General features: G+C 37.7%; 2 protein-coding genes across 10 annotated transcripts; one reads left to right on the top strand and one right to left on the bottom strand.

Annotated features, from left to right (window-relative positions):
• Positions 1-688: 688 nt before the first annotated feature.
• On the top strand, positions 689-5,868 carry LOC124293048. 6 transcript variants are annotated; one of them, XR_006902950.1, is made up of 4 exons: positions 689-947; positions 2,587-2,831; positions 3,346-3,511; positions 3,580-3,955. XR_006902950.1 is itself a non-coding variant. In XM_046732068.1 (3 exons), exons 1-3 carry the CDS (start codon positions 3,306-3,308, stop codon positions 5,126-5,128), a joined length of 444 nt encoding a protein of 147 aa, XP_046588024.1. In that variant the 5' UTR covers positions 3,117-3,305; the 3' UTR covers positions 5,129-5,868. The 6 variants fall into 6 exon arrangements, 1 of the variants encoding a protein (XP_046588024.1); XR_006902948.1 differs by having other exon boundaries at positions 2,547-2,831; XR_006902951.1 differs by lacking the exon at positions 689-947 and adding an exon at positions 2,336-2,394.
• A 23-nt stretch (positions 5,869-5,891) lies between these two features.
• LOC107221698 (neurogenic locus notch homolog protein 1) lies at positions 5,892-13,607 on the bottom strand. Of its 4 annotated transcripts, none has more exons than XM_015660779.2 (8): positions 13,451-13,583; positions 13,232-13,282; positions 10,555-10,705; positions 9,801-9,926; positions 9,471-9,644; positions 8,195-8,448; positions 6,809-7,031; positions 5,892-6,423 (listed from the first exon to the last, which is right to left on the bottom strand). In XM_015660779.2, the coding sequence occupies exons 1-8, from the start codon at positions 13,454-13,456 to the stop codon at positions 6,059-6,061; spliced, it is 1,350 nt and encodes a 449-aa protein (XP_015516265.1). In that variant the 5' UTR covers positions 13,457-13,583; the 3' UTR covers positions 5,892-6,058. The 4 variants fall into 4 exon arrangements, with proteins under 4 accessions (XP_015516265.1, XP_046588016.1, XP_015516266.1 ...); XM_046732060.1 differs by having other exon boundaries at positions 10,627-10,705; XM_015660780.2 differs by lacking the exon at positions 13,232-13,282 and having other exon boundaries at positions 13,451-13,607.
• Positions 13,608-14,976: the final 1,369 nt, after the last annotated feature.

Raw genomic sequence — 14,976 nt, 5'->3', positions numbered from 1 at the left:
CTTGGCACATGGTTTTCATATTAACCCCATCACGGTTGCAGGCCTACCAACCTGATATAAATTTTTGACATTAAAGTATTGTGTGTAGCCGAGTACACACTTCATCCCAAACAGACTTGATACATACTGGACTTTGCGGCCCCCCTCACAGTATGTGTGTGTAGACCAAGTATCATTGGTGGCAGCTAGGCCCGAGACTACGATGCACGGATGATTCTATGTGAAGGAGCTTAGGCGTTCTCGAGGCCGCGATGCAATACACGTCACGAAATTCGTGAATCTGGCATCACGGCACCGGCCGCGATCGCCACTACAATTTACCTCACATCGATCCCCCAAACCCCGCCTGCTCTAAGCGAATCCGTAGATACCGCATGCTTGTAATACTACCAACTACGGCCACGAAGAGGCGCTTTCACTGTTTGTTCGCTCGTATTGTGTCATGACCTGACACGTCGCTGACCGCGACTGAACTATCTGGGGCACCACAGTGGGCGCCCGAGATTTTCACGTGGCACATCAATATATAGGAGTAGCCGGCGATACCAGCGTCGCGGGCTCTAGGTAGCACCTAGCGGTCGCTTATAGAACTTAAACAACCGGGTACAGGTGTTTGCCACTAGATGGCAGCAGCAAGTTGATTTTGGGTCAAACTTGGAATTGATACGGCATCTATTGACGCGATTGGAAAACAATTCGATACTCCACTATACAAATATAAAAATATCAAAACGACCTAACGATATTACTAACACTAGTAACAGTGCCACGCGCATGCTTATCAATTTCTACTTTTTAATTTTTACTTTAACACAAACCAATAATGCTTGCAAACATATACGTTTGAAATAACAGTGTCTTATTTATAATCAGTTTATGTAAATTGTTTCCAGCATGAAAAAATTGATTAGTTTGCTGTGCTCATGTCTGACATTACGTGATCATAGGTTAAGATTTTTTAAATATTAGCCCTGCAACCCTATTGATCTTTGATTTTAAAAAATTCATCTTTAAGTTTTATGTGTAAAAGCCCAAATTTGCCGGAAAAACTTTCTTATATGTAATTTTTTTACAATTTTTGAATTCCGTTCTTAATTTAGAACCTCAAATTTTTCTTATCAATTATTTCAGTTTATCATCTTTCATTTTATAATTTAATTATACATTACATTTCATAGGATCTAATTTTGCATATAAATCCGCATGTTTGTTTTCAACAAAATTATTGTCACATTGTGCACGTAAGTAGATTCGTAACGCATCCTGAAAACCGAACTCTGAAAAATGCGATCTACAAATGTCAGTGATTCAAAAAATCTTTCCTTTTGTTAAGTTGTGAGATTTATTTACTGTCATTGCAAATACTAATTCAACTAGAAATTCTGTCCTTTTGAAAGTGAAAAGATATACATCTTCGCAACATAATATAATGCGATTCAGAAAGACCATCCTCTCAAAAAGCACCTCTGGTGCAAAAACCTTTGATGAAACTCCAAGAACTAAAATTAAATCAATACGTGAAACTTGGCAGACGTCTTTCAAGGAATGATGCATGCATGAAACGTTAATGATAGAATTTATTTATTCAAGGTATTTTTACAAAAAAAGCCTGCTAAGTACCACTTACCAATTTAATTTTTTTTTTCTGGAATTTCATCAATGTATAAGTAATTATGTTTTTTATTCCAACTTAATTATCGTTTGTAGTTGAATGAGTTTAGGGTCAGTCCTGCCAGTGTGGCAGCAGCGTGATTACAGAGAAACGTGAAAGCTAAGGGTTAAGTTTGAATCATGCTTTTATTGTGAATTGACAGACATGTACTTGGCATTAGTATGTGATTTGAATATTTATTGGTATGAAGCGAATATATGCACACATTTTTGATCAGGGAAGGTATTTTTGTGGGTCATAACCATATTTCTAATGTACTTGGCGGAAGATTTTTGCACCAGAGGTGCTTTTCAGGGGAATATCACTTTTTTTTGTAAAAATTTATTCGTTACCTGTTCTTGTGTGTATAAACTACTGTAACGTACTTTGACGTTACGGAAAATAAATATGGATCCGCAGTTTAATTATCAAGTCAAAAAAAATCAAGAGCGTGAATAAAATGTTGTGAAAATGCTTTAATGCGTAATATGTGTTTCTCGTTTAAAGTCTGAAACAAGACTGTTTTTACAACAATGTTGGTTGACGCAGCAACCTTATTCTTTTTAAAAAACATAAGAGGTTTATAAACGTCTTTTATCAATGCTGACTACTAGATCATTAAATAGGGGGCAAAACGGGTGATTTCACCCTTTATAACACTACTCCCCCCCAAGGAAAAGAGTCGTCCCGACTCGGGATAGATAAAACAATTATAAAAGTGATCTAGCAGTCAGTGCTCGAAGGTGAGTTGGAGCTGTGGCTCTAAAAATTTAAGGACTCCCTTTTTTTACTATCTGGCATTTGCCCTCAGGCTCAAGGTAAACCACAGAAAACCTTGAGCAGATAGTTGAGCGTTAAATAATTTCAAAAATTTATGTGCCTTGTTTTTACAAAGGTAAGTGTTATCTAGTGTCATGTATCTTCTTGAATTTGAGGACATCAAAATCATCCGGATTGTCGTCGAAAAGAAAATTCATTCCTCTTCAGGGAAAATAGTCCGGTGAATCAAACACAGATGAGATCGACGAGGCGGGAAACCATAACTGGAAAAACTCTGGGTCTTAGGCAACGTAAAGGCTGATTCCCTCTGAGAACCGGCACAGGAAACAGGAAAAAGGAATGGGTGACTGAATCCAAGACTTCTTCAGAAACAGCACACCCTAGAGTTTGGAGGACAAATGTGAGTGGTGGTATAACAATTCAAATTCACTAAGTGAATTTGGGAGAATACACGAATAAAATAAATTAAATATGTATTCAAAAGAAAAGAAACGATCTTATCTGAATCATTTCTGCGTCCTTCAAAATAAGACCACCAGTCATCCTCAGGAATCGGGGAAAGATTGTATGGGAAAAGGCTGTGTCAAGTAACCTGAAAAAGTACTCACAAAAACTGACACTTAAGGTTAATAAAATGTGAAAATCAAGCAATCGCTCATCGACCTCGAAAAATAATCGTGGCTCTTTTCACATTAATAAACCAAAGCCTATCCGACACAAAATCCGATTCAAAAGAAGAAGTTTCTAGAAAGAAACAATCGAAGAAAACAAATTTCAAGTTGATTAGCAACTCAGAAATAATAAATCATTATAAGAAAAGTCCTCATTGAAGACAGTCCTCATATAATTCCGTTGAACCCACTCAAAAGTACACATGAACTTGAACTCAAAAGAACACATCTCTTTAAATGCAGGGGCATTATCACACAAATGTCTCCCGGATAACATCGAAGATCTTTCTGAAAAGGAAATCTCTGATTTCCTCGATTCCAAATGGGAAGAAATGTCATGTGGCAAGTTAGAGGGATTCCAAGAAAAAGGCAGAACAGACTCTTTTTGCCGATCTTGCTTCATCCTCCAGTAAGTTCATCATATCGAATAACACAAATAAATTATAAGAAACATACAAACATTTTTTTTTTAAACAGCTCAGAACCCGAGTTATTGGACCACAAAATATCCTTTCACCTCACGTTCCACGAGGAAAAGGCAAAATGTTGGTTCTGCGGCCAAAGTCTGTTCGTCACAAAAAGAGGGACGAGTGGATGCAACGAATGCAAAAAGGTGAAAGACGAAATTAAGAAAATTAAAAATGTTACTCGTTACTTTCTTCCTTAATTTTATTGATTGTTGAAATTGGATTAAAGTTTCTTATTGAATAAATCCCTTTTTTTAAACGCCAAACAAGAAATTTCTCTAACCTTGTCCGTGTGTTATTGCAAAAAAAAAAAAAAACTAGAATAAACTTGGTCGGCTGTGGATTCTGCATTGATAACCAAAACAGGAGCCGACAAAGAAGAAAAGGTTTTTTTTACTAGCCAATCTTCATGAACCTCATGAATAGTTCTGAGTAGCTCTAAAGAAATGCTCGATTCCTCCTCACGAGAACGGGAACTAACTCGAGCAAAAGAAGTTTCTGGGGAAACTCGCAAATAAACAATTAAATCTACTCTGAGCTCAGACGAGCGAATGAGAAGATCGAAAATTTTCATCCATAAATGAGATTCGAAGTCGCGAAAATTACCTAACCTTCGACGAGCTTCATTTCCCTGACAGGCAATTGAATAGGTTGGGAATGCCTGTCACGCATAACCAAAATAATTCAAAGAAAGAGGTTAACTCCAATGATGATTTTATATAAAAATGTCTGAAACTAGTTCCTCAAATCAGCCTCAGAAGAAGAGTTAGATTGAGGATTTTCTTCCCCAACCTCTATATCTCTTCTTCGCCGATTATAGGAATCTGAATGCGAGTTTTGTATCATTTCTCTACTATTCTTTTTAAGTAAAAAGCAATGATTGGCATCATGTCCTATTTTATGACAAAATAAACAAGTTACTACATTTTGATATGTTGTAACTGCGCCTCTAATTTCGTGTTTGTTACTCTGATTCTGAAGAGAACCACGATTTTCACGATTATAATACTTGTTATTATTTTTATTTCTGTAATTTTGAGGCTTTGACTCCTCCGAGTGCTCAAAACCTCGTCTTTCTGAGGTGTTTTTGGACACCTCAATCCGACGAAACCGGTTCAACCCAAAATATTGTTTTCTCATTGCCTCCACCTCAAGGGCTTTGGCCGTTGCCTCCCGCAGAGAAGTGAGACCCGATGTCCCAACAGCCATTTTAATTTCTGGATCATTGATTGCGTTTAAGAAAGCTTGTGTCGCTAATAAATTATGAGACGGCTCGTGGTCTGGCAAAGCTACACGAGAAAGCCGTTCAATATTTTGGCTAAGAGACGCGAGGTCTTCGTCTCGTCCTTGTCTTCTAGCCTGTAATTGAGCTGTGTACAATTTTGTCAAATGGTCATTTCCGTATCTTAATTTAAGCGCAGAGCTAAGTTTTTCATAATCGGAAATTTCTTCTTCAGATAATGCCGTTAAAACATTCAAAGCCGGCGTTCGAAGACAAGAGGCAAGGCTGTGGGCCCTCATGGCGGAGTCCCACTGGTTATGTTTTGCTATTGTGCTAAATTGACGCTCATACTCTGCCCATGGAATTTTTCCATCAAAAATTGGCGGTTTTAAAGGACAAAAGGGTTTCTCATTAATTTGAGAAGCAACCCCAGGAAATCTCGAATTATTAAATTGATTTAAATGAGAATATCGAGGCTGAACCTGAGACAGAGGCTCGGAAAAACCAACCTCATTATTTACTCTTGTTCTACAAATTGGGGATTCATCTACCCCCCTAATAAAAGGCAGAGACCTTGAGTCAGGAACATCCTGGGATCGTCATCACACTACGAACAAGTTCGCGGTACCAAATCCTTCAAAGCTCTCCACAGCCATTCGGATGAATCTCACCATGAGTGTCTTACCTGTAACTGCTTGCGTAAGCAGCCCCTACACACCCTACAAGTATGTCCATAGTTAACATAAAAACCCTGTAGTACTTTGAAAATGCAAAATCCCAAATTGCACTAGTGTCCTATTTTTTCCGATAAAATGATAATTTTTTTGAGTTTTCGTAAAAATAAAACTGTGTAATCAATTACTTCCAAATTTTCATGGAGTGGTTACTACGGGTCAACTAATATTGAATAAACTACAATTCTAAACAGGGCCCTCTTAGTAACCGAAACGTTAATTGAGACGTTGGGTTTTGACCCGAGAAGAGAAAAGAGAAATTCATAACAATCTTTGTTCCGAAATCTATAGGGAAAAAGTAATTTTATACATATTATGTACATACATTGAGTATACATATAAATAAAGCATAAATCTTTCTAGATGTAAGGTAATTTCTTTTTATTCCAATCCTTTCGCATATGATCATATTGGTGAAACTGCAACGTCTAACAATGAGTAAAAAATTACTTTACGTGTTTCAGTCAGATTGTTGTTCGGGTAAACAATAAAAATATGTTTTCTTTAATTCATACTCAGGTAATCAAACAGGATTACTTATATCTGTAGTATCTGGCGTAATTGAAGGACGATCTTGAGTCAATTGGGTTACAGGTGACAAGAGCATCGCCTCGTGTGCCGTCTGGACATGTGCACACAGCGATGTGTCGTCTCGGACTGCAAGTGGCACTCGGTCCGCATTGTCTTCCTGTGCAAGGATTCTGGCAAGAGAAGTCAATGCAGGCTCGATTATCAGGGCATTCATTGTCGGATAAACACTCTCCCCGCTGACAGCTGATCAATGCATTTCCAATGTACCCTGTAGGGCACGTGCACACTGGCCTTTCTTTGCCAGTGTTATCATGACCCGGCGTACAAACTGCGTTAATTCCACAAGGATTCGGCTGGCACAAGTCAACTGAGGATGAAAGTTACAGTATTACATGAAAGAATCACTCAACGAAGTAGAACCCTAACAAATATAAAACGTCGATACATGTATTTGCGTAAAATTCAACATGGCAATAGTTTCCATAGTGGAGGAACTTACTTCCACGGTTTTAGAACCAGTAATGAGTGAAATAATTTTTCACAGTACTATTGTCCAGCACTTCAATGCCAGGAGAAGTAAACGACCAGATGCAAAATGTCAAGAATACAAGTGTAACGCAGTGAATAAAGATATGACTGGTAGGTACTCCATTCAAAATCGCGTTCTGTTCATTTTTGAACACTGATCATGTTTCCATAAGAAATAGATTCAGCGCGTAATGCCAGAATCATATGTCAAATCTTATACTCACGAGGTTCGAATGGTCTACAGCTGACGAAGGGATCACCAGTCATGTCCTTGGGGCAGCTACAGATCGGAGTTATGTCACGAAGTTGACAGTTGGCGTTGATACCGCACACCCCTTCGCAAGGATTGGCACATTTTTGGTTAAGGCAAGCCGGCTTACTTTGCGGACAATCCGAATGATACGTGCATTCTGGGCGACAGGCAACGTACGGGCTTCCCAACCAATTCTGTATCAACAAAGTTTACAGTGTAAACGTTTGGATCAAGACAAAATGGAACACTTTTCAACTGCCGCATAAATGAAGTTGGCATTTATTTGCAACTTTACGTTATTGACAAAGTATAGCAGGTTCCGATAGACGGTAAATGTATACCACAGACATATAAGAATAGACCGCGCGAGCTCGGAGGTAGCCCGTGGTGAATGCGATAGCGGGATAGAAAGAGAAAGCTGCATATGGGCCCATCCTTCTATCCTTGTCTAATCGCGCGCGTGCATTCTCTCGCAGTGTAGTATACTGGCATACACGACTCGCGTGTCCCGCGCATCCGCGATTAGACAAGGATAGAGTGGGGCCTATATGCAGCTTTCTCTTTCTACCGCATTATCGCCTTCTCAGCCCACTCACGCGGTCTATTCTTGTATGTCTATGATGTACACCGTGCATATTCGGTGAACTGTCATGACCAGAACGGGCGCTGCGCCTGTGAGTAGGCAACTACAGTTACATCTGATCTATTCGCGTCTGTAATTGCTGAATTAGCATTTACGGGTCCCACAGTTACCATCCTACAGCCACAAACAAATCAGATGTAATTTTAGTCGCCTATCTGCAGGCGCAGCGCCTACACGTCATAAGCATAAAGGTACAAGGATAGAGTAGGTAAGGCGGCTCCAAAAGTGACCGGCCTGTTGAAAGAACGAGAGAATGTAAGACCACCACCCTTCGCGCTCTAGCATGTGTCATTAACGCGAGAGGGGTACCACCGTCCATCTTCTTTCTCTTTCTAGTAGGAAGACACTCCATTTGCACGAGAACCTATCGCTTCCTTATCCTATTCTTACACCTCTGTGGTCATGACAGTTAATCAAATGCGCACGGTATAATGTATATCTATGCATACCAAACAGTCATTATAGAGCATCCATATCAGAGAAAATTTTTCATGTGTAAGAAATTACTCGTATAATGTATGAAATGATTCATAATTTAGTCACGAATACCGCACTTGCACAGGTGGTATAGGAATTTTTCAGTACAGATTGTTTTGCGGATTGTCCCGGGAAATTGATGGAAGGCTCAGACGTACATACATAAGAACAAAGAAGGATCAGACTTGGGGAGGCAGTTATTCAATATATTACAGTCTAGACAAATAATTGACTCACGTTGGGGCAAGTACACTTGGGCCGATGATTGATTACTTCGCAGTTCGCTCCGTCCCCACATTGGCATGGATTCTCGCACTTGAAATTACTTGAGCAAGCTAAATGGTTCGAACACTCTGCGTCGCTCTCGCACTCGTGCCGACATCCAGACAACGGGGATCCCTGATATCCCGGTAAGCAAGTGCATCTTGGAACCTCATTGATCACCTCGCACTTCGTGTTTAGACCACATGGACTGGGCTTGCACGCAGCCTCTGAATACGAGAAAATCAGTAAATTCAATGCACAAAATCGATCTATTACGATATACCCGGCTGAAATATCATAATGTGCGCATGACTGAGCCACCCTACAAAAAAAATCCGACAGGATTTTGTGTCCGACTTGTGTCCGACATTTCTAGCGGATCTGTATCGAATCCGACAGAGATCTGTCGGATTTTTTATGTAGGAGAGATTCATCGGGACGCGGGAATAGAAACCGGACACGTTCTGAAATAAAATTTTGGTCATCAAGCCGCAAACCGAGTTCATTTACGACAGAGCCGAATAGGATTCGTTCACATTTTCTATCCTTGTCTCTCGTCTGGAGGATAACTTCGGATTTTGTGTTGGATCTGTGTCGAATCCGACAGAAGTCTGTCGGATTTTTTATGTAGGGCATACAACGTTGAAGAAACTAATCACATTAAGTCGGTTCACGGTAAAGAACCAGATGGAAATTCGATAGTATTTAAAACATTCAATTTTAAATACTACTGTTTTCGAGATCTAGATTTTCCGTTTCAAGATGTCGTCCCTTAATATATTTCACACAGTTTCATTGTTCAGTTCAAGGGGTAAGCCCGAGGGGGTATTAACCATTAATTGGGTTACAAGCGATTGCAGTAATTTCCATGTTTTCATGCGATTTCAGTTGTGCTTTCACGCCACTTTAAAGTGACTGCTTCCCAAAGTGATTTAATATTTTAACAAGTGAATACCTCCTCGGGTAAAGCACTCATCAGTATGTGTGTTCACCAGATCGCAAGACTGCGTAGTAATATAAAGGTTTCACAAGTTTTCATAAGATTTTAGAGAATTTTAAAGGATTTCTAAGATTTCATCTAATTTCAAAATTTCAGCCATTCAAATGATGTCATAAAATTTTATGAGTCCAAGTGTACACCATATTTCAGTGGTGTCCAACCCCTCAGTTCGACTTTGTTAACTTACAGTAATGCTCAAGCTCCTCGTCATCAATACTAAACATCTGTGAATTAAGAATTTCGACTTACGAGGATCGGCGATGCGACACGACGTGTAAGGATCACCGGTGTATCGGGCAAGACAAGTACATGTGGGAACGTGGTCCCTGGTGTGACATTCTGCATTTAGACCGCAGAAACCGGGACACGGATCGATACATTTGTTGTTCAAACAAGCTCGGCTCCCCAAGCAATCTTCATTAACTGAGCGATTTTGAAGTACAGAAAATCATTGTTGTTATTATTGCTATTACGAAATAGAGGTGAAAGAAAAAAGTAAGACAAATTTGATGAAATTTACTCGTATTTGGTAGAGCAATTTCAGTAATTTCTTAACGGATTAATATATATGCTGCTTACTTTGGCACTCAACCCGTACGCATTGGACGAGAGGATCCCCCATGTGGAGGTTGAGGCAAGAACAAACCGGGCGGCCTTCGCTGATCGTACACTTTGCGTTCGTTCCGCAAGTGTAGGTGTCGCAACCTGTATAACGTACAGAGGAGAAATTTTAATCGCGAGTAGATTATTTTTCTAGCATCAAAGAGCCGTGCTACTTAGTTTTTGTCAATCCAAAGTATTTAAAAGTCAATGGAGAGCTTGCTATGATTTGATTGCAGATTTCGCCAGGTTCTCGAAATTTCATTATATTATTATGATATAACCATCTATGTGATGCTGTAGAGATCATTTTAAGTATTCCGGATAGTTTTTGAGAATTCTCGGTTTGAAGAGGCTATGAGACTGCGCAAACAGTTGGTTATGCGTGACTTACTGCTTTGACAGAATTTAAGAGTAACGTAAATTCTTTTTCCTAAATTCTAAACTCGACACGCTAGTTTCCTAGAAATGCGCGTGATTTGTTCTACAAATAGCAAAGCCGAATATGTCGAATAACAATTTGTTAATAAAAAAGAAAGTGCGAAATTTTGGATATTTGAATACTTGAATTGTGACAAATGACGATTTTGGATCTAGGAACCCCATCTAGGGTCTTTTAGAAACTTTGATAAAAGATTGAAACTAGTCCCAACTTTTGCTAATAAGTTATAATACGTGCAGATTGTGAGAGGATATGAGGATGCGTGGTAAAAATAAAGTAAATAAGTGTTACCCGAAACGTATCTGGGTAGGTAATTGGAAATGTAGGAAACACCAGCTTGGCTGAGAATTCGTTGTTGCCTACCCTGTCCATTCGCAAATCCAGCGAACAGCATCGCTAGCAGAACTGCAATCTGCATATACTCCATTTTTCCTAAGCTCCTCTGCGATCCGACGAAACATTGGAAAAAAACAAATATACACGTTATATGTTAGTCGCCGTGTAATTCAAATTGTGCTTCATCGTTTTGCTTCGCTTCTGTTGAACATATCTACACCAGTAAACAGTGTTAAAAAATATTTCCAAATCTTACACTGGTTAAAAGTTACTTGATTTTGCTAAAAATCTTGTAACCGTGTTTGTGATTTTTTCTCAAAATCGTATAAAAAATATCATTCGCTATAGACATTTGATTTGACTGCTTTTTGGATATACAAACTAATTGAAATAATAAGATTGCTGAAGTGTGTTGACAGATACCACGACACTGAAACGCCAGAATAATTATACCGAAACAAGGCCCACCACGGAGTTGTTTACATCTTTTTTGAAGCGAGTATAATTGTACGCGGGATACGCACACGTTATTAGCAAATCCTTCTACGTTTAGTGACTTTTACACCGTGTCGGTTTTCTCGCGATTACGTCAACGGTGACATCACCTAGAGCAGAATTTACGATCAGCGAACGGCCGAAATTTCATTCCGAACACACTTGCATGACTCTCGCTTTTTCCAGAGAAGTTGAAAGTTTCCAAGAAGTTCCGCTGCATACCATGTTTGTACCTCACGCCAGGTCAACTACCCAACGTTTAGTTTCTCGCGTTCTCCAATATTTTAAAGTTCATGGAATTTGGCATAAATTTATATCAGATATATGCATAATTGAGTTAGAAAAAACCAGGAGTTAAGTAACGAAGATCGCATTTCTTTTCGCGCATTTTTAATTTATACATATCTTTCGCTATGCCTTTGCACTAAGAGAATATCTGCTATGAAAATTATACCTTCACTTTTGCTCATTAGAACAAACATAAATTCTCGATGCTACGGATTACGCTGGTATAACTTTTCGAACAAAAGTGTTGAAATGACATGCAGTAGAAAAATGTCGATGACTTAACAATTCAGACACTGTTACAAAAATCTGATTCAAATTCAAAACTTATTGTTTCCGATTAACACCAATCATCTGTCGTACAGTCATTTCAAATTTTACATAACATTCTGATGCTATCAGCTTCCTGATCCTATTCACTTTTTTAATATCCACATGACTCAATTGTATGAGGTACACAACATTAATTTCGGAGCAAGAATTTAGAATAATTTCGATATAATTTATGACATGATCGAATAATTATTATCATTTACGAATTGATTGGCTTGATTTTCTGTACTAACCGAAAAACTGTAACGTACGTAGAGAATATAATTTGTTATACTGTTACGATTCACGTAAGTTTTCTGCTCAATCTGGACAATAAACATTTTTCAATGGTGCAGTGTTAAAAATTTTAGGCTATCCTCGAAAAGCTTAAAGCACCGAAAGATATAAGGCAACGCAATAGTAAAGTAGAATTTGTACTCTGATCACGCTTTCAGCCACGATGTATCAGGCGCATAATCCCGTCAGAATCATCTCCAAACGAAAGAATTACGGTACAGACACAAACCAAATGCAGCTAATTGTAAGGATAATCAACTTGAATTAGGTCTAAACAAAGTTTCCTTAACAATGGTAAAACAGAAACTACTTTCTAGGCATCCTACGATTTTACTTTTTTTGTACACGATGAAACTGTACCACACATTCGATTTCTATCAATCATTGCTCATTTTGTTTGTAAATGTAGTATCAACAAGATACATGAACTTGAATTTTTATTCATCTCGCCAATTGACCGAAAGCAACTTGTGTCAAATCTATAAGGGCTGCATACGATAAACTGTACGTTAATTTCGAAATATATTTCTTTTATCAAAAATCCGTCTCAAATGATTTGTTCAGAATTCATTTACGAAGAATACTAACCTTGCTATTATTCATTAATATTGTACGATTTTTCCGAAAAATAGTCACCGCAGGTCCACTAAAATTTTTTGGTCGAGTTAACCATTTTTTAATGTATTAAGTAAAAAAAAAAAACGGAAAAATTATAAATTAAATGGTGAAATAATCACTTGAATGTTAAAATTGAAAAAATTTGTGTCATGTTCGCTAACAGAAATTTAACAAATGACACAAATATAAAGTGAACCTGCTGAGACATTGTGTTTAGTTAAATTTTGCTAACAGTGTTTAGGATCCGAAAAATTTACTGGATAATGTAGCCTGTCTTTCCTTCCGATGATATAGTTTTCTGATAAAACTGATCAAAATTTGATTTAATTATGAATATTTTTCCTTTATTTCTTCATTGAAAAAACATAAATTCTATAATTGTCAGTAATCATAATTTTTTTCCGTACGAAATAATTCAGTTGTATTTGTATTGAAAAACTTCATTCGACTCAAAGAAATTGCTTACATTACTCGACGAAGTAATAAATAATATCATAAAATTGAATTGTATGAAAATAATATCTCAAACAATGCCAAACAATGATATTTTCGATACCATTACCGACAGCATCATATAACTTGATAAAATGAACAAAACTCCGACAGATCGAAGTAAATAACTTACTGCTTTTTCGAAAACGCAATGATTTGTTTCTTTGCGCCAGATGAAGGTTCCCTGCGTGAAATAAAAGTAGAATACTTGGTACAAAAATCAAAGAATATCCTCAGAACCTATTTTATGTTCTTGACACTTTTGCGACCGCGGACTTGACACCGGAATGAAACAGCAATCTACGACTTAAACAGCAAAACCACGTGTGTAAATAAGTGCGGTGTGTCTCACCTTCATGTCGACGAATTAAAATATCCTAACTCTGCCAGTCGGCGAGGAGCACTGAGTAAATTTTCAAGTAACGGAGCGCCCAAGTTAAAGCAAAGACGACGCCTCCCCTCCACATGGGATGCCATGAATCCAAGCTTCATCCTGGAGCAAAAGGCCGACGACGTCATGGAGTCAAATCAAGGCATCCGCATCCTCCGCCCTCTTCGCCCACTACGATCCTGACTCGCCTGCCTTGATGACGAACGAACGAGTTGCGAGCCTTTCGCATACTGCGAATCACCTCGCAGGTACCTTAATTGGTTTGCACCTTCGGTTGGCGCTTTGTTTGTTCCGCGCATATTAATACTTGGGCAAAAAATGGCATATTCTACCTCTTCGGCAGTCAAGCGACATGATTAATGACTCTTAATCAAGAGTCAACCATCCTTTTTTTTTGCGAACGTGTACAATTGTACGTATACACTAAAAAAATTTTTTTTTCAAACGTACATCAAAATTTCGTTAGAGCATCTCAATTGGAATATCTCAGCCAAATATGAGCGCTTAATATTGATACTTACAATCAGAGGTGCTTATTTTATTTTTTCCATTTTCCATTTAAATAACATCTAAAAAAATAATCATTGTATAAAACTTTTCGGATTTTTTTCTCGGAAACGGCTTGAATTATAAACTATCTAAACATAGATTCATACAGGAAATTTTACGCTCTGTAAAAAAGTGCTGAAATAAAATTTTTCCAACTTTTTTCTAACTACACTTAACTTTCTAACTAAACAAATATCTCGCAATAGGTAAGAATTAGGAAAATTCCATCTCAGACTAAGATTGTCAGTACTTTTTCATAGAGCCTGAAATTTCGTATATGAATCTATATTTAGATAGTTTATAAGTCAAGCTGTTTACGAAAACCAGAATTCAAAATTTTTCTGATTTTTGCGTGTCATTAAATAAAAAATGGAAAAAAAATTAAATAGAAACTTATAAATATTAATATTAAGAGCTCATATTTAGCCGAGATATTCTATTTGAAATGCTGTACCGAAATTTTGATGCGAGTTTGAAAAGAATTATTTTTTTTGCAACATCGGCATTTTGCAAAGGCAGGGTTGTCTAAAATTCAGTAAACCGTAATAAAACAATGCATACTGATATTTTCGAAATTTGACTTCTTCAAAAGCAAACTAAAATTACACAATAGTGAGTTTTATTTCATTGTTCCGTTACACTAGTGTAACTTTAGAGAGTAACTTCAATGTGATTAAAAAAAAGTGTAAAATACATTTTATGCAATTTGTTGGTAATACGAAAAAGTCCAACATTCCCTTAAAATATAATCCTGAGAAGATAGAATCGTCTTCCCCGAAGTCTTGTAGGTTATAAGTTTGATAATTTTGAAAGTTCCACCAATAGGTAATTTTTATTCGTGAAGCATGAATTCGTGACGCGATTAAAATCATCTGCAAAAGGTTCGACGAGTAACAATTCTGAATAATCAAAAATTAGGAAGTCCTCATATATAAGTT

The sequence above is a fragment of the Neodiprion lecontei genome, chromosome 2 (genome assembly GCF_021901455.1).
Source record: "Neodiprion lecontei isolate iyNeoLeco1 chromosome 2, iyNeoLeco1.1, whole genome shotgun sequence".
NCBI classification, from domain to species: Eukaryota; Metazoa; Arthropoda; class Insecta; order Hymenoptera; family Diprionidae; genus Neodiprion; species Neodiprion lecontei.
The sequence above is the reverse complement of the archived record's forward strand: the minus strand, read 5'-3'. Positions and strand labels throughout refer to the sequence as shown.

Coding starts and splice junctions, on each gene's coding strand:
- LOC124293048 (XM_046732068.1), top strand. CDS start 3,306: ATGAACTTGAACTCAAAAGAACACATCTCTTTAAATGCAGGGGCATTA. Junction 3,512..3,579: donor CGATCTTGCTTCATCCTCCA/GTAAGTTCATCA, acceptor TTTTTTAAACAG/CTCAGAACCCGAGTTATTGG. Junction 3,716..5,026: donor GATGCAACGAATGCAAAAAG/GTGAAAGACGAA, acceptor TTTCTTCTTCAG/ATAATGCCGTTAAAACATTC.
- LOC107221698 (XM_015660779.2), bottom strand. Junction 9,927..10,554: donor CCTACCCAGATACGTTTCGG/GTAACACTTATT, acceptor TACGTTATACAG/GTTGCGACACCTACACTTGC. Junction 9,645..9,800: donor CGTACGGGTTGAGTGCCAAA/GTAAGCAGCATA, acceptor AAAATCGCTCAG/TTAATGAAGATTGCTTGGGG.